Genomic DNA, 22,027 nt, shown 5'->3' on the forward strand with positions numbered 1-22,027 from the left:
AGGGAGGGGAGGGACATGGGTGAGGGAGGGGGACAACTCATGAAAGTGCAATAAAATCTCTTTCCTGTGGCAGTTTGCTGCACTTCCTCTTCCTTATTGGATCCCTAAGCTGCTGGAGGGAGGGGGGTGATGCGGGGGGGTGGATGTGGGGGGGGTGGAGGAGGTATATGGGGTGGGTGGAGGGGGTATATGGGGTGGGTGGAGGGTAGAGGGGGTATGTGGGGTAGGTGGAGGTGGGTGGGGCAGAGGGTGGAGGGGGTATATGGGGTGGGTGGAGGGTAGAGGGGGTATTTGGGGTGGGTAGAGGGGGTATATGGGGTGGGTGGAGGGGGTATATGGGGTGGGTGGAGGTGGGTGGGGCAGAGGGTGGAGGGGTTATATGGGGTGGATGGAGGGGTTATATGGGGTGGATGGAGGGGGGTATATGGGGTGGGTGGGAGGAGGGGGTATAGGGGGTGGGTGGAGGGTAGAGGGGGTATATGGGGTGGATGGAGGGGGTATATGGGTAGGTGGAGGGGATATATGGGGTGGATGGAGGGGGTATATGGGGTGGGTGGAGGGGGTATATAGGATTTGAACCTGTTTGAAGCTGTTTCATGTACATGTACAGAGGGGGATTTGAACCTGTTTGAAGCTGTTTCATCTACATGTACAGAGGGGGATTTGAACCTGTTTGAAGCTGTTTCATTTCCATGTACAGAGGGGGATTTGAACCTGTTTGAAGCTGTTTCATCTACATGTACAGAGGGGGATTTGAACCTGTTTGAAGCTGTTTCATCTACATGTACAAAGGGGGATTTGAACCTGCCACCTCTTCATTGATGCTCCAACCACTGAGCTGTACCCATCCTTTCCAGCGCTTTCATTCTCACTGAAAACTGTCCTTTCAAACTTTTTATTTTACCTTTTTTCAATTTAACTGAAATGAACTTAAAAGAAAGAGGAGTTCTCCACTAACAGAAAATATATTTCAGCTGCAGTACAAATAATCTCACCAGACTGACAAGCAGACTCAAGGTTTCTATTTTCTTAGCGGACGATTTTAACCAAACTGTACAGGGGGTTTTGAACCTTCAACCTCATGATCTGCTGTGAACAGCTCCACCACTAAGCTATACCCTGTGTGTGTGTGTCTGTGAGAGACTCACTCTCTCCACATAGTAGGTGAGTGTCTCTCGTCCGCGCGGATCTGGCTCCGCCCAGCTCAGCACCAGGTAGGTGTCGCTGACATCACAGGCATACACACCTGTGGGAGGGAGGGGCACACGAACCTGACCTGGGGGAGAGAGGGAGGGAGGGGTGAGAGGAGTACTGAGCACTGAAGACTTCAGGACTGAGGACTGTGAAACTCAGCTCTGATTATCAAGCAATGTTGGAACACCATGCTCCCTGCTCTGAGTGGCACCACCACTAGTGCAGCAGTGACCATGTTGATACCCAGCCTGTTCCAGTGTCCAGGCGTGTGAGGATTGGAAACTGCTCAGCTCACCTTCTAATTGGTCCTTGGTGATGATGATCTCTCTCCCTCTGTCTACCTTCACCACTGTAGAGAGGGGGCAGGTGAGGAGGGAGGAGAAGAGAGAGAGAGGGGGCAGGTGAGGAGGGAGGGGAAGAGAGAGGGGGCAGGTGAGGAGGGAGGAGAAGAGAGAGAGAGGGGGCAGGTGAGTAGGGAGGGGAAGAGAGAGGGGGCAGGTGAGGAGGGAGGAGAAGAGAGAGAGGGGCAGGTGAGGAGGGAGGGGAAGAGAGAGAGAGGGGGCGAGGAGATGAGGTAGAAGGGAGGGAAGAGAGAAACAGAGAGAGAAGAGGAGGTGAGAGGAGAAAAGTGAGAGGGGGGAGGGCAGTAGGTGGAGAGGGATGACAGAGGGAGAGATAAAGAGAGATAATGAGAGAGAGAGAGAGAGAGAGCAGGTTAGAGAGATAGAGAGACACAGCAGGTTAGAGCCAGACCTGTCTTTATGTGTGTCTAATGATCCATGGTATCAAACTAGTGCCCCATCTGTTCCTCTGATCTCTGTCTCTCTCTCTCTCTCTCTCTCTCTCTCTCACACACACACACACACACCACATGCACACACACACACACACACACCACACACACACACCACATGCACACACTAGTATTACCCATGGTCCTCGAGGGTTCGAGGGGGTCAGTGGTGATGACTGGGTCAGTGGGCTTGGAGGCGCGGCCCACACCTGATTGGTTGACAGCACACACTCTGAACTGGTAGATAGTGTTGTCCTGTAGACCAATCACAGGATAGCAGCACAACCTCTGGACCTGAGAGTTACACCTGCTCCACTGGCCCAAGCCCACCACACACCTGGGGGGGGAGGAGGAAGGGAGGGATAATGTTACTAACAATGTGGATAATAATGTGGCTAATAATGTGGATAATAATGTGGCTAATAATGTGGATAATAATGTGGCTAATAATTAAGGCTGTGAAAAATAACGCGTTATGATTAAATTACAGGATTAATTCGTTATTTTTGTTTAACGCATTTCACGTAATATTACCACAATTCCACCCAATCTGCAACTTCTGGATGAGAAGTTTGAATTCCAAAAAAACTAAGATGGAACATCCAATAAAACCAAAGTGATATGTACACTCTGCGGCAAGGCTCCAGACTGCAACCAAATGGTCGCATTTTGCGACCAGTTTTTGAGACAGTGCGAGCATTTTTTACAAGCACTCGCGCATGTGCGACCTACAAATTTTGAATTCATTGGGTGCACACGTTAGCAACAACGCATAGATACGACGTTCTAGTAAGACCGCGATATCAGCTTTCCTTCAGCATAAGTACCGTAGTCTAGGAAAGTTGAGGCTATTTTTCGCTAGGTACCTATAAACCTAGCTAAAAGTCTTGGAAAGTTTAGGATATTTTTCGCTAGGTTCCTACGAACATGTCTTAATCTGCCAGACAAGTGGGTGCCCCTTCGTTCTTTTGGTGAGCAGTTTCACTAGCCCTTCTTACCCGGCGTCATGGAGCCCAGCAGCTAAATACTTATTTAGCACTAGCGTTGCTACTGTATCCCTGCCTGTGTTTGAGCTGTTGCGCTGTTATACTCGGCAAGTATCGTGTTGTGGTGTCGGAGGACTGATCGAAAAGTGCATCATACATTTAAGTCATTTAGCTAAGACTTGCATGTACAGTACGTAATGTCACATTAAATAATGTATTTAAACTCAAGCTTATATGGTGCGTTGCAGGGCCGATTCTAGGATCAGACCTTTAGGGGTGCTCAGCCCCCAATGAGAATGTGACATGAATACAGTGCCTTGCAAAAGTGCTAAACGTAAACCCCCTTGCTAATATAAATCCCTAATTTCACTGGATAACAATTAATACATTTAAATATTATTATGCAAAATATTGAATGAAAAAACTAAGGATGTCCCTTTCTTCATGAACTACCAGCATCAAATGATAATAAACAATATATTTAAGAAAATATTTAAAAAATATTAGGAGTGCTTGAGCACACGTAAAATCAAAGACGCACACTAATGACAAAAAATCGGAAAATCGGTAATATGTGATTAATCATGATTAATCCACAGAAACCTGTGATTAATTTGATAACAAATTTTAATCATTTCACAGCCCTACTAATAATGTGGATAATAATGTGGATAATTCAGTTGATAACAATGTTGATAACAGTGCTAATAACATGTTGATGATAATGTTGATAACAGTGCTAATAACATGTTGATGATAATGTTGATCACAGTGCTAATAACATGTTGATGATAATGTTGATCACAGTGCTAATAACATGTTGATGATAATGTTGATCACAGCGCTAATAACATGTTGATGATAATGTTGATAACAGTGTTAATAACATGTTAGATGTGGATACATTCCAGCATCAAGCCTCATGCCTGGCGCCTAGCGACGGGGCGCCTAGCGACGGGGCGCCTAGCGACGGGGCGCCTAGCGACGGGGCGCCTAGCGACGGGGCGCCTAGCGACGGGGCGCCTAGCGACGGGGCGCCTAGCGACGGGGGTTAGGGTGAAGCCACCTGAGCCCGAATGCTACTACCTGTGTACGGCTGTTGCTAGGAAACTGGAAAGTAAAAGAGTCTTTGTCTGCTGGTTTGGCACTACACACACACACACCTTCTGCACTCACACACACACACACATGTACTGTACACACACATATACACCTACTGCACACACACGTACAGTACACACACAAATACACTTACTGCACACAAACTTACTGTACACAAACACACACCAACTGCACACACACACACATACACCTACTGTATACACACTCACACACATACTGTACAAACACACACTTACTGTAAACACAAACCTACTTCATACACACACATCTACTGTAAACACACACCTGCTGTAAACACACACACACACATTCACAGGTTGTGAGTAATGTGGTTGGTGTTTGTGTTCTGGAGCAGGTGTCCAGGTGTGATAAGAAGCATGTCCCTGCGGAGTGCTGGGCCTGCTGTGTCTTACAGCCCCATCTGGGTCTAATCCAGCCTCCCCTAGACTCCATCTATCAGGTTAGGACTCAACAAGCTTGTTTACGGTGTTCGGTTTAAATAAACACCATCTATAATCTGTCCAGAATTGCCCCTTCCCTACATCTAGTATCCCTCCACCAGCCTGATCACCCCTACCTCTCAATGAAGTATCCCTCCACAGGGCTGGAGCCGTCAGCACTGGGAGGCTGCCAGGTGAGGAACACGTAGTCCCTGTTGACATCCGACACCTGGAGGCAGAGAGGGGCACCTGGCCCCCCGGGGACCACCGAAGAAGCATCTGGGGGGAGGAGAGAGTGGGGAGGGATGGTGGGAGAGGGGGTAGGAGAGAGGGATGGTTGGAGAGGGGGGAGGAGAGAGAGTGTTGGAAAAATTGAAGAGAGAGGGATGGAGAGAGCGGGGAGAGAGAGAGGGAGGGTGGAGGAAAGAGAAGGAGAGATGAGGGGGGAAAGAGAGAAGGAGGGGGAGAAAGGAGAGATGGGGGAGGAGAGAGAGGCCGGGACGGAGAGGGAGGGAGATAGGCAGGAGGCAAAGAGAGAGGGTGAGAGGGAAGGAAAGAGAGAAAGTGGGAGATAAGCAGGGAGGGAGATGGGAAAGGAGAGAGAGATAAGCAGGGAGGGAGATGGGGGAGGAGAGAGAGATAAGCAGGGAGGGAGATGGGGGAGGAGAGAGAGATAAGCAGGGAGGGAGATGGGGGAGGAGAGAGAGATAAGCAGGGAGGGAGATGGGGGAGGAGAGAGAGAGATAAGCAGGGAGGGAGATGGGGGAGGAGAGAGAGAGATAAGCAGGGAGGGAGATGGGGGAGGAGAGAGAGATAAGCAGGGAGGGAGATGGGGGAGGAGAGAGAGATAAGCAGGGAGGGAGATGGGGGAGGAGAGAGCATGAGAGGCAGAAGTCAAAACAATTCAGTTAATGTCATCTAAAACATGTCAATTAAAAGCCACACACACACACACCAGAGATGAACAGTTCAACTGAACTGCATGATTCACTGTGAGCTGAGAAGAGAGAGGGAGAGGCTGTGAAAGACAGACAGAGAGGAGAGGAGTGGAAGAGAGACTGGCAGGTCCAGACAGGGAGGAACGTTCTGAGGATTGAGGAGTTGAGATGTGACTTGTTCTTATATTCCCAAAGTTTCCTCAAGGCTCAGGACAACATTCATGTTTCATCAACAAAAGATTAGACCAGATGACAAATTAATCTCTCCTTCACACTCTGTCTGTCTGTCTTCTCTTCTCTCTCTCTCTGTCTCTCTGTCTCTCTCTCCCCCCCTCTCTCTCTCTCTCTGTCTCTCTCTCTCTCTCCCCCCCTCTCTCTTTCTCTCTCTCTCTTTCTCTCTCTCTCCCCCCTCTCTCTCTCTCTCTCTCTCTTTTTTATAACTGGTAAACGTGTGTGTGTATGTGTGTGTGTGTCCCAGATGATGAGTAGTACCAGTGAGGGAACACAGAAGACAAGGATGAAGATGAGAGCATTACTGAGGAAGGATCACTCTTCCTGTTGAGCTGTTCCAGTCTCTAGCCTCTCTCCCCTCCCCCTCCTCCCTCCTCTCCCCAATCTCTTCTCTCCTCCTCATCTCCTTCTTCCCTCCTCTAATCCCATCATCCTTTACTTCCTCCCTCTCTGCTTTATTCTCCTTTCTTTCCTCGCTCAGTTCATCTCTCTCCTCCCCCCTCTCCCCCTTTGTCTCTCTTCCTCCCTCCATTCCTATCAATTCTCTTTCTTTCTCCCTCCTCTCCCCCCCATCTCTCGTCCCCTCCCCCTCTCTCCCCCTCCTCTCCCTCCTCTCTCTCCTCTCTCTCAGGCTTTAAGCCAAACTCAGCTACAGTCTCCGTCCTACTTGTGATGCAAATTCTTTCGGTGGAAACCCAGGTTCCTAATGACCCCCTCTGGCTGCATGAGTTCTGAACCCTGTAACTAGACAGCTGGGCCTACAGCACTGGAGACATTAACACATTCTACTGGGTGAAAGTTTGTATAGAGATTTGCATGTGGACGTTTAAGTGCTTCAGTGTATGTGTGTGTATGTGTGTGTGTACGTGTGTGTGTGTGTGTGGGTGTGGGTGTGTGTGAGCTCCAGGCTCCTCCCAGCCAGCAGCCCTGACCTCTGACACAGACATAGGCCCTGTGTTCCTTCAGCCCCTCCCTGGTCTGCAGGCGCACGGAGTAGCAGCCCTCCTGCTCCTTCTGCACCCCCTGCAGGGTGAGGGAGGCCCCGTGCAGGGATGTCTCGAGCTCCACCCGGCTGGAAGCACGCAGCTGCACCCCTGGAGCCAATCAAACATACCGCTCAGAAACACCACCACTGTGGACTACTGGAGACTGTGGAGACCATGTATACACACATACACGCACACACACATCCAAACACATCCATACACACACACAAACACACACTAGACAGCCCCCTCACCATCTCTGCACCAGAGCAGGTCTTGCTGGAAGGGCAGCAGGGCAGAGGAGAAGGTCACCTGCAGGGCGAGAGAGTCGCCCTCCTTCACCCAGGACGGGCCGAAGCACATCCGAAACCCAGCCTCCACCTCCGCCACAGGAACTAGAGCAGGAGGATGGGGAGGAGGAAAATGGAGAGGAGGAGGAGGGAGAGTGAGATGAGGGGAGGAGGAGGTGGAAGAGGGAAGGAGAGAAGAAGGAGGAGGTGGGGAAGGAGAGGAGGTGGGAAGTGATGGAAGAAGAAGAGGAGAACCAACAAAGAAGAGTGACACCATGAGAGAGAACCAGAAAGATGAACACCAGAGCATTCCTGCTGGAGCAAGACTGTCTACAACACCCTCCCCCCTCGTCACCTCCCCTCCCATCTCCTCCCAGCCCCCTCTCCCCCCCAGCCCCCTCTCCCCCCCAGCTCCCTCTCCCCCCCAGCCACCCCCCCCAGCTCCCTCTTTCCCCCCCCCAACCCTGCAGCACTCACAAGAGGAAAAGGAAACTTCAAAACTAGGAAGAAGAAATGAAAAAAGAGAATTTTCATTAGACGACAGTGAGACTTGCCAGGGGTCCAGGAGTGCTGCAGTCCTGCCTCCACTGCCTGGTGGGCTGGAGGATGGGGGGAGGGGGAGGGAGAGAGGCGGAGGGAGAGAGAGAGGAAGAGTCAACACCAGCAGTGCCACATTTATGTAATCTGTCACATCTAATATTCCCTTTAACATATTTTTAACAATCGTAGGAGAGGACCATGCAGAGAAACATGCAGGGTGCTTGAAGTCTTAGTAATCCCTCCTTCCTCCCTCTTCCTCCTCTCCCTCCTCCTCTCCTCATCCTCTGCCTCCTCCCTCCCTTACACACACACACAGGAAGAGGAGGAGGAGGAAGTGGAGGAAGAGGAGGAGGAAAAGGAGGTAGAAGAGGAGGAAGAAGAGGAAGAGGAGGTAGAAGAGGAGGAGGAAGAAGTGGAGGAAGAAGTGGAGGAAGAGGAGGAGGTAGAGGAGGAAGAGGAGGAGCTCACAGTTGACCACCAGGGTAGCAGAGGTGGAAGCTTCTCCCAGAATGCTCGTGGCCACCACCTTGTACTCCCCAGCATCCTCTGCAGAACATCTGGAGACAGGACAGACGGTCAGTGTGCCTGTCTGTCTGTCTGCTTGTCTGCCTGCCTGTCTGTCTGCTTGTCTGCCTGCCTGCTTGTCCGCTTGTCTGTCCATCTGCCTGTCTATCTGTCCGTCTGTCTGTCTGTCTGCATGTCTGTCTGTCTGTCTGTGTATCTGTCTGTCTGCATAGCTGTCTGCATGTCTGTCTGCATGTCTGTCTGCATGTCTGTCTGTCTGTCTGCATGGCTGTCTGCATGTCTGTCTATCTGCATGTCTGTCTATCTGCATGTCTGTGTGTCGGTCTGTCTGTCTGTCTGTGTGCCCCCTGATTCACCTCCTGATCTCCAGAGAGTTCAGTCCAAACTTCTGCAGCAGCTTGTGGTTCCATGGCTGCCTGTAAGCATTCAGTGGCTCTCCATCCTTGTACCTGCACACACACACACACACACACACACACACACACACACACATGAGAGAGATCCATCCTTGTCCCCTCACCAGGATCACCACTCAGGTCACCAGGATCACCACTCAGGTCACCTGGATCACCACTCAGGTCACCAGGATCACCACTCAGGTCACCAGGATCACCACTCAGGTCACCAGGATCACCACTCAGGTCACCAGGATCACCACTCAGGTCACCAGGATCACCACTCAGGTCACCAGGATCACCACTCAGGTCACCAGGATCACCACTCAGGTCACCAGGATCACCACTCAGGTCACCAGGATCACCACTCAGGTCACCAGGATCACCACTCAGGTCACCTGGATCACCACTCAGGTGAACCCACACCTCCTGTCAGTCTCTCATCTCTTCAGTCTCTGTCCAGGTGTGTGTACAGTGTGTGTGTCCAGGTGTATAGAGGGGTTTCCAGGTGTGTGTGTCCAGATGTGTCCAGGTGTGTGTAAAGGCGTGTGTGTTCATGTGTGTGTGTACACGTGTGTCCAGGTGTGTGTGCAGGTGTGTGTGCAGGCGTGTGAGTACAGGTGTGACCAGTTGTGTGTGTCCAGGTGTGTACCCACCAGGTGAGGCAGGGGGCGGGGTGGCCCTGCAGGGTGCAGGACAGGGTGACCCCCATGCCTTCCCAGACAGAGTGAGCCCTCAGGGGTACGGAGAAGGCCGGAGGCTTCTGGCTCAGGTCCTCCAGAAACTGCAGGTGGAGAGATGCCTTCTGCTCTGCCTGGATACACACACATCAGACGTCAGACAGGCAGGGTAGACAGAAGCAGTAAGACAAACAGACAGGTAGACAGACAGATAGACAAACAGTCAGAAATACAAACAGGTACACAGACAGACAGACAGACAGACAGCAAGGTAGACTGGACTGGGAGGAGGTAAGACAGGTACCTGTCGGCGCAGCGCTTGGCGGTCCACTCTCTTGCGTACTTGCTGTTGGTTCCTGATGACTTCCACCTCCACCTTCTCTGCCTCGTTCCCAAACAGGGTCCACTTGTCCCTGTGATGCTGTCCATCTTCTGCCAGCGTCTCTCTCAGGACCTCCCTGAGGAACCAAACACACACTGAGGAGACCAGGGTCTCTCTCAGGACCTCCCTGAGGAACCAAACACACACTGAGGAGACCAGGGTCTCTCTCAGGACCTCCCTGAGGAACCAAACACACACTGAGGAGACCAGGGTCTCTCTCAGGACCTCCCTGAGGAACCAAACACACACTGAGGAGACCAGGGTCTCTCTCAGGACCTCCCTGAGGAACCAAACACACACTGAGGAGACCAGGGTCTCTCTCAGGACCTCCCTGAGGAACCAAACACACACTGAGGAGACCAGGGTCTCTCTCAGGACCTCCCTGAGGAACCAAACACACACTGAGGAGACCAGGGTCTCTCTCAGGACCTCCCTGAGGAACCAAACACACACTGAGGAGACCAGGGTCTCTCTCAGGACCTCCCTGAGGAACCAAACACACACTGAGGAGACCAGGGTCTCTCTCAGGACCTCCCTGAGGAACCAAACACACACTGAGGAGACCAGGGTCTCTCTCAGGACCTCCCTGAGGAACCAAACACACACTGAGGAGACCAGGGTCTCTCTCAGGACCTCCCTGAGGAACCAAACACACACTGAGGAGACCAGGGTCTCTCTCAGGACCTCCCTGAGGAACCAAACACACACTGAGGAGACCAGGGTCTCTCTCAGGACCTCCCTGAGGAACCAAACACACACTGAGGAGACCAGGGTCTCTCTCAGGACCTCCCTGAGGAACCAAACACACACTGAGGAGACCAGGGTCTCTCTCAGGACCTCCCTGAGGAACCAAACACACACTGAGGAGACCAGGGTCTCTCTCAGGAACTCCCTGAGGAACCAAACACACACTGAGGAGACCAGGGTCTCTCTCAGGACCTCCCTGAGGAACCAAACACACACTGAGGAGACCAGGGTCTCTCTCAGGACCTCCCTGAGGAACCAAACACACACTGAGGAGACCAGGGTCTCTCTCAGGACCTCCCTGAGGAACCAAACACACACTGAGGAGACCAGGGTCTCTCTCAGGACCTCCCTGAGGAACCAAACACACACTGAGGAGACCAGGGTCTCTCTCAGGACCTCCCTGAGGAACCAAACACACACTGAGGAGACCAGGGTCTCTCTCAGGACCTCCCTGAGGAACCAAACACACACTGAGGAGACCAGGGTCTCTCTCAGGACCTCCCTGAGGAACCAAACACACACTGAGGAGACCAGGGTCTCTCTCAGGACCTCCCTGAGGAACCAAACACACACTGAGGAGACCAGGGTCTCTCTCAGGACCTCCCTGAGGAACCAAACACACACTGAGGAGACCAGGGTCTCTCTCAGGACCTCCCTGAGGAACCAAACACACACTGAGGAGACCAGGGTCTCTCTCAGGACCTCCCTGAGGAACCAAACACACACTGAGGAGACCAGGGTCTCTCTCAGGACCTCCCTGAGGAACCAAACACACACTGAGGAGACCAGGGTCTCTCTCAGGACCTCCCTGAGGAACCAAACACACACTGAGGAGACCAGGGTCTCTCTCAGGACCTCCCTGAGGAACCAAACACACACTGAGGAGACCAGGGTCTCTCTCAGGACCTCCCTGAGGAACCAAACACACACTGAGGAGACCAGGGTCTCTCTCAGGACCTCCCTGAGGAACCAAACACACACTGAGGAGACCAGGGTCTCTCTCAGGACCTCCCTGAGGAACCAAACACACACTGAGGAGACCAGGGTCTCTCTCAGGACCTCCCTGAGGAACCAAACACACACTGAGGAGACCAGGGTCTCTCTCAGGACCTCCCTGAGGAACCAAACACACACTGAGGAGACCAGGGTCTCTCTCAGGACCTCCCTGAGGAACCAAACACACACTGAGGAGACCAGGGTCTCTCTCAGGACCTCCCTGAGGAACCAAACACACACTGAGGAGACCAGGGTCTCTCTCAGGACCTCCCTGAGGAACCAAACACACACTGAGGAGACCAGGGTCTCTCTCAGGACCTCCCTGAGGAACCAAACACACACTGAGGAGACCAGGGTCTCTCTCAGGACCTCCCTGAGGAACCAAACACACACTGAGGAGACCAGGGTCTCTCTCAGGACCTCCCTGAGGAACCAAACACACACTGAGGAGACCAGGGTCTCTCTCAGGACCTCCCTGAGGAACCAAACACACACTGAGGAGACCAGGGTCTCTCTCAGGACCTCCCTGAGGAACCAAACACACACTGAGGAGACCAGGGTCTCTCTCAGGACCTCCCTGAGGAACCAAACACACACTGAGGAGACCAGGGTCTCTCTCAGGACCTCCCTGAGGAACCAAACACACACTGAGCAGACCAGGGTCTCTCTCAGGACCTCCCTGAGGAACCAAACACACACTGAGGAGAGAAACTCCAGCAGAAGCTCCTTGGAGAACCACACACACACTGAGGAGAGAAACTCCTGCAGAACCACATAACCTTTCTCATGTCCATAAACTGCTGGACAGGATGGGACACCAGAGACAACACCCTCCTGTTGTTTAGTGACACCGAACCCAGCTATTCTGACTAACCCGAACTAAACTATTCTGACCAACCCTAACCCAACTGTTCTGACGAACCCTAACCCAACTATTCTGACTAACCCTAACCCAACTATTCTGACTAACCCTACTGTTCTGATTAACCCAAAGACCATCCTCCACCCGCTCTCTCCTCCTCCACCCCCTCTCTCCCCATCCACCCCCTCTCTCCCCATCCACCCCCTCTCTCCTCCTCCACCCCCTCTCTCCTCCTCTACCCCCTCTCTCCTCCTCCACCCCCTCTCTCCCCTTCCACACCCTCTCTCCCCTTCCACACCCTCTCTCCTCCTCCACCCCCCCACCTCCTCCCCCACCCCTCTCTTCTGGGAAACAGTTTTCTGTCTTCTAGAGAAAAATCCTCTTCAGAGGGAGAACGACCTTGTTAATGTCTGCTGTAATGGGATTACTGACAGAGGGATTCAGAGGTGAAGCCAATAAGGTGATTATTATACAAAGGGATTCTCAGGTGAAGCCAATAAGGTGATTATTATACAGAGGGATTGGCAGGTGAGGCCAGGAAGGTGTGGGAGAGTCCTTCTCGAGGCTGAGAGGACTGCCAGGCAGCAGGGGTCAAGGGTCAGGAGAGGGTACGTTAGGAAGACCAGGTATGACTGGACACGTTGGCAAGGCGCAGGCTTGTTAATCTGCAGGCTCCAGCAAGCGACTGACCTTCAGAGAGCTGCTCCTCTCAACACAGTCAGATCTGCCTGACCTTCAGAGAGCTGCTCCTCTCAACACAGTCAGATCTGCCTGACCTTCAGAGAGCTGCTCCTCTCAACACAGTCAGATCTGCCTGACCTTCAGAGAGCTGCTCCTCTCAACACAGTCAGATCTGCCTGACCTTCAGAGAGCTGCTCCTCTCAACACAGTCAGATCTGCCTGACCTTCAGAGAGCTGCTCCTCTCAACACAGTCAGATCTGCCTGACCTTCAGAGAGCTGCAGCTCAGTAGAAGAGCACGAGACTTTAGAACAACAGGACACAGGTTCCAACCCCCCCGTACATCGCTGACGTGCAGGGAGGAGTCACAATGTGTCTCTGGTCTGCTGTCACTAACGATATCACGTTTCTTTCTGTGATCTGTGATCCCCTCTCTGCACGTCTCCTTTCTCTGTATGTCTCTCTCCCCTACGTGCTGTGTTTGACATCCTGTCTGGTATTAGACTGAACTCACAAACACGTCTGATGTTGGAGAGAAGAGAAAGACAACGCAGTCAGACAGGATCAAAGGAAGTCACATTCACCAACTCTACAACAGAGAAACACAGTTATAAAACCAACAAGAACCAGCCGGGAACTGGGCTGGAAACATGTAGAAACACACACAAACACATATCCAACACACACATACACACACACACAGAGGATTATTACGGGGCGTGTGACACCAAATCAAACTTTATTTGCCTTTTTTTCAAGCAACGACACAGTGGGCTTCATGTTGCACAGAGCTGCTTCTTAACCCAAACGCTCAAGGAAGATGAGGAAAAACTGTGAGGAAAGCTGGAGGTGAGGAGGAAAACTGGAGGCGGGGAGGAAAGCTGGAGGTGAGGAGGAAAGCTGGAGGTGAGGAGGAAATCTGGAGGAAAGCTGGAGGTGAGGAGGAGAGCTGGAGGTGAGGAGGAAAGCTGGAGGTGAGGAGGAAAACTGGAGGCGAGGAGGAAAGCTGGAGGTGAGGAGGAAAGCTGGAGGTGAGGAGGAAAGCTGGAGGTGAGGAGGAAAGCTGGAGGTGAGGAGGAAAGCTGGAGGAAAGCTGGAGGTGAGGAGGAAAGCTGGAGGTGAGGAGGAAAGCTGGAGGAAAGCTGGAGGTGAGGAGGAGAGCTGGAGGTGAAGAGGAAAACTGGAGGCGAGGAGGAAAACTGGAGGCGAGGAGGAAAGCTGGAGGTGAGGAGGAAAGCTGGAGGTGAGGAGGAAAGCTGGAGGTGAGGAGGAAAGCTGGAGGTGAGGAGGAAAGCTGGAGGTGAGGAGGAAAGCTGGAGGAAAGCTGGAGGTGAGGAGGAGAGCTGGAGGTGAGGAGGAAAGCTGGAGGTGAGGAGGAAAGCTGGAGGTGAGGAGGAAAGCTGGAGGTGAGGAGGAAAGCTGGAGGTGAGGAGGAGAGCTGGAGGTGAGGAGCCGCTCAGGCCCTGTTGAGACATGGTTCAATGTGAGGCCCAGCTGGCCGTGAAGCACCTCCGTGGGTCTGTGGGCAGGACAGGCAGCGAGAGGCCCCTTCCTCTGCCTGCTCGCCCTCCTTCAGGACTTCCTCTGCCTGCTCGCCCTCCTTCAGGACTTCCTCCGCCTGCCAACCCTCTTTCAGGACAACGCTGATTGCTTTTCACAAAAACATCTGGAAGCTGGTTGGCTGCACAGGCAGGATGTGATGTCACTCAGCCAAACTTATCAATAGGCGCGTTCGACTGCGAACACACCTAATAAAGCTCTGGCGGTTGAAGAGGACTGTGATGATGATGTGTGAGAGTGGGAGGGAGAGAGAGCTAGGGAGATAGAGAGCGAAAGAGAAGGAGAGAAAAGGAAAAAGACAGCCAGGATGGGGAGGTGAAAGAAAGATGTACCAGCTGTGATGACCATAGACATAGGCTGGGAGGGAGAGAAACATTGTTGCTTTGAAACATTGCAAAGACTATTTACATCTCAATGAGAGTAGAAAAGAATTTAGATGAGATCAGAGCAATGTCCTCTATATAATATAGAGTTACATCAAGAGCTGTGCTCTGATTGGTGAGTTACATCAGGAGCAGACCTGTGATTGGTGAGTTACATCATGGGTTGTGCTGTGATTGGCCAGTAACATTAGGAGCTGTGCTGTGATTGGTGAGTTACATCAGGCGTTGTGCTGTGATTGGTCAGTAACATCAGGAGTTGTGCTGTGATTGGTGAGTGCGGCTGAGTGGACTGTACCATGTTCTGTTGCAGGGGAACTTCCCGATGTTCAGGATCTCTTTGACGGACATCAGGTCTCCGGGGATTATGGGATAGTAGTCGGCATAGGAGGCCTCCTCGTCACTGGGGTCATTAGGAGAGCGAGAGGGAAGGGAACAGGGAGGGACAGAGGGAGAGAGGGGAGGGAGGGGTGGAGGGGAGGGAGAGAGAGAGAGTGGAGGGAGGGGAGGGAAAGAGGGGAGGGGTGGAGGGGAGGGGCGGAGGGGAACAGGGAGGGAGGGGAGGGAGAGAGGGGAGGGGTGGAGGGGAACAGGGAGGGAGGGGAGGGGGAGAGGGGAGGGAGGGGAGAGAGAGGGGAGGGAGGGAGGGAGGGAGAGAGGGGAGGGAGAGATGGGAGGGGTGGAGGGGAGGTAGAGAGGGGAGGGAGGGAGGGAGGGGAGGGAGAAGAGGAGAGAGGGGAGGGAGAGAGGGGAGGGGAGGGAGAGAGGGGAGGGAGGGAGAGAGGGGAGGGAGGGAGGGGAGGCAGAGAGGGGAGGGAGGGAGAGAGGGAAAGAGAGAGGGGAGGGAGGGAGAGAGGGGAGGGAGAGAGGGGAGGGGTGGAGGGGAACAAGGAGGGAGAGGAGGGATAGAGGGGAGGGAGAGAGGGGAGGGAGGGAGGGAGAGAGGGGAGGGAGAAAGAAAGACAGGATGCAAAGAAGTGAGAATAAATCATTAAGGTTGTCGGAGAAAAGCGCCTGCTGTATAATTTTTTTAAAATAAAATAATGATTGTACATCCAGGACGGATCTTTGGTATCAGCTGACAGTTAACACATCACATTACCCTAACCAAGACAGTTAACACATCACATTACCCTAACCCAGACAGTTAACACATCACATTACCCTAACCCAGACAGTTAACACATCACATTACCCTAATGCAACGTTCTGCACTAATAGACTCCAACGTTCTGCACTAATACAGTCTAACGTTCTGCACTAATACACTCCAACGTTCTGCACTAATACAGTCTAACGTTCTGCACTAATACAGTCTAACGTTCTGCACTAATACAGTCTAACGTTGAACTGTAATAATGTATCATAATAACTGTATTAACGTTTAGTAGTGATGTAATAATATAGTGCTGGAGGAGGAGGCTTCATTAACCACACAGGAAGAGCTGGAAGACACATCTCTAACCAGGTAGATCTAACCTGACTGTACACAGATAAAGATCTAACCTGACTGTACACAGATAAAGATCTAACCTGACTGTACACAGATGAAGATCTAACCTGACTGTACACAGATAAAGATCTAACCTGACTGTACACAGATAAAGATCTAACCTGACTGTACACAGATAAAGATCTAACCTGACTGTACACAGATAAAGATCTAACCTGACTGTACACAGTTAAAGATCTAACCTGACTGTACACAGATAAAGATCTAACCTGACTGTACACAGATAAAGATCTAACCTGACTGTACACAGATAAAGATCTAACCTGACTGTACACAGATAAAGATCTAACCTGACTGTACACAGATAAAGATCTAACCCGACTGTACACAGATAAAGATCTAACCCGACTGTACACAGATAAAGATCTAACCTGACTGTACACAGATAAAGATCTAACCTGACTGTACACAGATAAAGATCTAACCTGACTGTACACAGATAAAGATCTAACCGGACTGTACACAGATAAAGATCTAACCTGACTGTACACAGATAAAGATCTAACTTGGCTGTACACAGATAAAGATCTGGCTGTTATGGTTTTATCTGTTACCCCAGAGGGGGGTGCGGGTAACTGCATCAGAAAACAATTAATCCCTTTTCAACCGTTCATCAGTTTGACTGGTCTCCTGCTGTTCCTCGTCGGGCCACCAGGGAGAGCCCCAGCAGAGGTAGTTGCTTATGTGGTCAGGGTTATATCATAAAACAGAAACGTAAAACAATTGTAGGGTAAAACCACCTAAAAACAATTGAGAACCAGATCAAGTTGAGGCAGACAAGAGAAAATGTCATTATTGTTCATTTTCATGTAAATCAAGTTTGAAATAGGAATGCTTTGGCCTTTTCCTAAAAGATTCTGTTGTTTAGTTTGTTTTCTAATTGGTTGTTGGAAACCATGTGACCCAGGAAGTGGCTGAAGGAGAGGTGTGGGAGGGTTCTCCAGTTCTCATTAAAAACAAATCTGTCTCATTCCTGTATGGTGCAAGGTAACACAGAGTCTTCATATTACCAACCTTCACAACCTTCACTCTCTAGTGGATTGCTGTCATTAAGCTACATCTCCAGAAACACACTTTACATTGCTTATTATTATCATAATTTACATTTCCTGATACAAAAAAGATTGTCTGGTACAGGTCAGATGCGTTTACTTGCAGAACAAAATGTCCCCAATTGAAACCCCCTGTTGCTTTGGATACCAGCATCTGTTACAGCGTTTCTCAGTTTCTAAGACACGTCTTGAATGTGTACTGTGTTTTCTCCAAACTCTTAACACACATATTCATACTTACACTGTTTTGGCCAAACCCTTGACTTTTGACCAAAATCAAACACTGTAGTCAAAAACATATTATCTGTCATAGAGACCACACTGCATTCAAAATACACACCCTCAAATAAAATCAACCTTCTGAATACCCTTTACGCACTGCTGGGAGGAATTGAAAACACTATTCTAAAACTGGTTGTTCCCATCCTTGATTGTGATTGGTTATATCGCGTTCCATGCCGTTGTAAAATCCAGCATAACCTCACAGGTTGTCCTCATAACATTCTTTAACATTCCATATTACTGCGCATCGAATATTTCAAATTTTAAAAGACGGCAAAGATGTCCATCTGGCTGTTGCATGGCAACGATTTATGTAGGAACTATACTTTGTAGTAGCGGAAGAATGACGCCCCTTACTTGTTCTAAAATCAGCTTCATTATAAAAAGGTTTTCATTAACCATTGACTATAACATGTCCCTGAATTTGAGATATGTTCCACCTCATGAGTTTGACACGATGTAAATCATAAAACTCACAAAGACTTTACAGGCTGTTTATTTTCTATTTACATGATAGAACAATTTCATCTTGTTACTGTAGTGGTCACAGTATACAAATAGTAGTACTGTTACATAGTCAACAACACTAATTCATTACTGTCAATTGTAATTTGAGGAACAAAGGCTAAGAAAACAAGGAAATAAACGAAGCATTTTCACTCAGGTAACAGGGCTTGAGTACGCTACGGCTAGAGTACTGTTCATTCTGGGTCAGCATCCTATTTCTGACCAGGGTCAGGCCAGAGATTTTTATCAACATCACAGGCAATGTTTTCTCAATCCAAACAGCATGGAAAAATGCCCTTGAATGCCTGAACCATCCCTGACAAGACTCCACAGCAATGTCCCACAAGCTTCTTCCATGGCTTGGAGAAGTTTTTTCTATACATAAGGATTTCTGTCATAGTGTGGCAAGGATCTCATTTGAGATTGTTGTTCTTCTTCCTCTGCCTCTTCTTCTCCCTTGTCCACCTCCTCTCATTGTAAATATTAGGCATCTTCCTCTGATATTTGCATCCATGATTTCAAAGTACAGATGAGCTTACCTTTGTATTCATTCCAAACAACTGATTGCTTGTTTAGTATATTTGCTTGTTAGAGCTTACACGTGGATAATTGGTTGTCAAGGGTGTTTGAATTGCGTTGGTTTGAGAAAACTTGGTAGTGTTTTCTAAATGACATGTGGTGACAATTGTGTCTTAAAGTGAGAGGTGTGTTTAGACTTTTGCAAAGAAGTGTGAATGAACCTGAGTAATGTGTCAAAAAGGGTAAATTGTGCTAAAAGACTGGGGTACAGGTCTTTCTGCTGGGATTTGTCTGAATGGTTTTGTGAGGATGGCTTACACATACAATTTTTGTGTGTCAGCGATTGAAAAAAACAGTAAATGAACACGTTCATTGAAAAAGAGTGGATTGTGATGTAAAGGTGGTGCAGTAAGGAAGTTCTCCATCACATCAGAGTGTAAACACTGACCCGTATGTTTTTAACACGTGATTCATCAAGTACCTCTTCCACTCATCCACCCTGCAGCTTCACAGCAACACTGCTGTTCAGAACAACGCTGGGACAAACAAGCATCACATTCTAATCTCTCAACCTTTGTGGAAGTTAAAGGTTCCGTGTTAGAAAGAGAAGCAGAGAGATAAGAGTGACACAGAGAGAGAGAGAGAGAGAGAGAGAGAGAGAGAGAGAGACAGAGAGAGTAAGAGATTGAGAGAGAGAGAGAGAGAGAGAGTAAGAGATTGAGAGAGAGAATAAGAGAGAGAGAGACACAGAGACAAAGAGAGCTATTTCTGGATGGAGCATGTCGCTGCAGCAACCCAGACAGCAGCTGGCCCAGGCTAGGTGCTCTCATGTGAGTCCCAGACAGCACCTAGAGCATCACCCGCTTCTTCTCAACTGAGACAAATCTGATCATCGGCCTCAGTCTTTTCCCCTTTTCTCTCATGCCTGAATTGCTGTGGTCTGTTAGGAGGCTCACTGAGGGGACAAAACGCTAAAGGTACGTTGCCCTTCGATGAACCTGGCAACGGCACAAAGCTGGCAACCCACTCAAGCCTATTAAAGGTGGTTTATGGATCACATGTTCTACATGGAAAGTGGGATATGGATCAGTAACCTAACTCTAATCCCAGTTTAAATTAAATAGTAGGCTATTTTCTCTGGATGAGTGAGGATGGTGTGCAGTCGTTTCATGCGCATGCTGTGTCTTTAAGATGAGACACTGTCTCCATGGTGACGCTGTGTCTTTAAGATGAGACACTGTCTCCATGGTGACGCTGTGTCTTTAAGATGAGACACTGTCTCCATGGTGACGCTGTGTCTTTAAGATGAGACACTGTCTCCATGGTGACGCTGTGTCTTTAAGATGAGACACTGTCTCCATGGTGACGCTGTGTCTTTAAGATGAGAAACTGTCTCCATGGTGACGCTGTGTCTTTAAGATGAGACACTGTCTCCATGGTGACGCTGTGTCTTTAAGATGAGACACTGTCTCCATGGTGACGCTGTGTCTTTAAGATGAGACACTGTCTCCATGGTGCCACGCTGCAATGAAACACAAGTGTCCCAAAGATTCAAGTATTGTCTACAGCTCTGATTTCACACACACACACATACATACACACACACACACACACAGAAGTCAAAGAGATGCAGTTTCACATGGGCATGCAAAGGTCTTTAATACCCAGCAGATGTCAATGCCCACACACACACACACCCTTACACACACACACACATACACACACACACACACACACACTCACTCCTAACAGATGTCAGTGTGTGTTTAATAGGAATCTTTGCCAGCCTGCCCTGATTGGGTCTATTCAGATCAGCCTGCATATTGGCAGGATGTAACTGCTGCGGTTTTATCTAGACTCATTAGAGCAGAGTTACCTGGGGCTCAGAGTCCAGGGACAGAGTTGGTCCTCGGGGAGACGGAGAAGAAGCAATTATCTCCAGCAGTAGCATTACATATTTACATTACATTTATTCATTTAGCAGACGCTTTTATCCAAAGCGACTTCCCAGAGAGAGCTTTACAAAAGTGCATAGGTCACTGATCATAACAATGAGCCAAAACATGAAGCACACATTGTGAAAAACCAAATAAGTGCCAAAGGGAAGAACCAGAAGAGCATGCAGGCACATTCTTGGTGACTGGTACAAGGTGGAGGGGCAGGGGGGCACACCTGGTGACTGGAGGTGGAGGGGCAGGGGGGCACACCTGGTGACTGGAGGTGGAGGGGCAGGGGGGCACACCTGGTGACTGGAGGTGGAGGGGCAGGGGGGCACACCTGGTGACTGGAGGTGGAGGGGCAGGGGGGCACACCTGGTGACTGGAGGTGGAGGGGCAGGGGGGCACACCTGGTGACTGGAGGTGGAGGGGCAGGGGGGCACACCTGGTGACTGGAGGTGGAGGGGCAGGGGGGCACACCTGGTGACTGGAGGTGGAGGGGCAGGGGGGCACACCTGGTGACTGGAGGTGGAGGGGCAGGGGGGCACACCTGGTGACTGGAGGTGGAGGGGCAAGGGGGCACACCTGGTGACTGGAGGTGGAGGGGCAGGGGGGCACACCTGGTGACTGGAGGTGGAGGGGCAGGGGGGCACACCTGGTGACTGGAGGTGGAGGGGCAAGGGGGCACACCTGGTGACTGGAGGTGGAGGGGCAGGGGGGCACACCTGGTGACTGGAGGTGGAGGGGCAGGGGGGCACACCTGGTGACTGGAGGTGGAGGGGCAGGGGGGCACACCTGGTGACTGGAGGTGGAGGGGCAGGGGGGCACACCTGGTGACTGGAGGTGGAGGGGCAGGGGGGCACACCTGGTGACTGGAGGTGGAGGGGCAAGGGGGCACACCTGGTGACTGGAGGTGGAGGGGCAGGGGGGCACACCTGGTGACTGGAGGTGGAGGGGCAAGGGGGCACACCTGGTGACTGGAGGTGGAGGGGCAGGGGGGCACACCTGGTGACTGGAGGTGGAGGGGCAGGGGGGCACACCTGGTGACTGGAGGTGGAGGGGGGCACACCTGGTGACTGGAGGTGGAGGGGCAGGGGGGCACACCTGGTGACTGGAGGTGGAGGGGCAGGGGGGCACACCTTAATCTGGTCCCAGAGCTCTGGGTGACTGTAACCATGCTTCACAGACTTCAACCCCGGCATTTTAAATAGGAGCATTTCTCAAACTTTTTCCATGCTGGGTTGGGTTGCGGTTGGCTATCCTCATCCCTAACCTCATCCCTATCCTCATCCCTATCCTCATCCCTAACCTCATCCCTAACCTCATCCCTATCCTCATCCCTATCCTCATCCCTAACCTCATCCCTAACCTCATCCCTAACCTCATCCCTATCCTCATCCCTAACCTCATCCCTATCCTCATCCCTAGCCTCATCCCTAACCTCATCCCTAACCTCATCCCTATCCTCATCCCTAGCCTCATCCCTAACC

The 22,027-nt window shown here is 50.8% G+C and overlaps 1 protein-coding gene across 3 annotated transcripts in view; it reads right to left on the reverse strand.

Moving 5' to 3' along the window:
• myom3 (myomesin 3) overlaps positions 1-22,027 on the reverse strand; it is a 53,045-nt gene that overhangs the window by 25,835 nt on the left and 5,183 nt on the right. For 2 of the 3 annotated variants that reach the window (XM_084702181.1, XM_084702183.1), the window contains exons 3-14: positions 15,026-15,130; positions 9,425-9,578; positions 9,097-9,254; positions 8,402-8,494; positions 7,989-8,077; positions 7,535-7,579; positions 6,945-7,085; positions 6,637-6,798; positions 4,673-4,814; positions 2,125-2,324; positions 1,490-1,543; positions 1,149-1,276 (exon numbers count right to left, since the gene is read on the reverse strand). In XM_084702181.1, the coding sequence (XP_084558307.1) occupies positions 1,149-1,276; positions 1,490-1,543; positions 2,125-2,324; positions 4,673-4,814; positions 6,637-6,798; positions 6,945-7,085; positions 7,535-7,579; positions 7,989-8,077; positions 8,402-8,494; positions 9,097-9,254; positions 9,425-9,578; positions 15,026-15,130 (1,471 nt within the window). The remainder of the gene's footprint in view (positions 1-1,148; positions 1,277-1,489; positions 1,544-2,124; positions 2,325-4,672; positions 4,815-6,636; positions 6,799-6,944; positions 7,086-7,534; positions 7,580-7,988; positions 8,078-8,401; positions 8,495-9,096; positions 9,255-9,424; positions 9,579-15,025; positions 15,131-22,027) is intronic. The other variant, XM_084702182.1, reaches the window with a different exon arrangement.

The sequence above is a fragment of the Hypomesus nipponensis genome, chromosome 2 (assembly GCF_054491055.1).
Source record: "Hypomesus nipponensis isolate SF chromosome 2, ASM5449105v1, whole genome shotgun sequence".
Taxonomy (NCBI): domain Eukaryota; kingdom Metazoa; phylum Chordata; class Actinopteri; order Osmeriformes; family Osmeridae; genus Hypomesus; species Hypomesus nipponensis.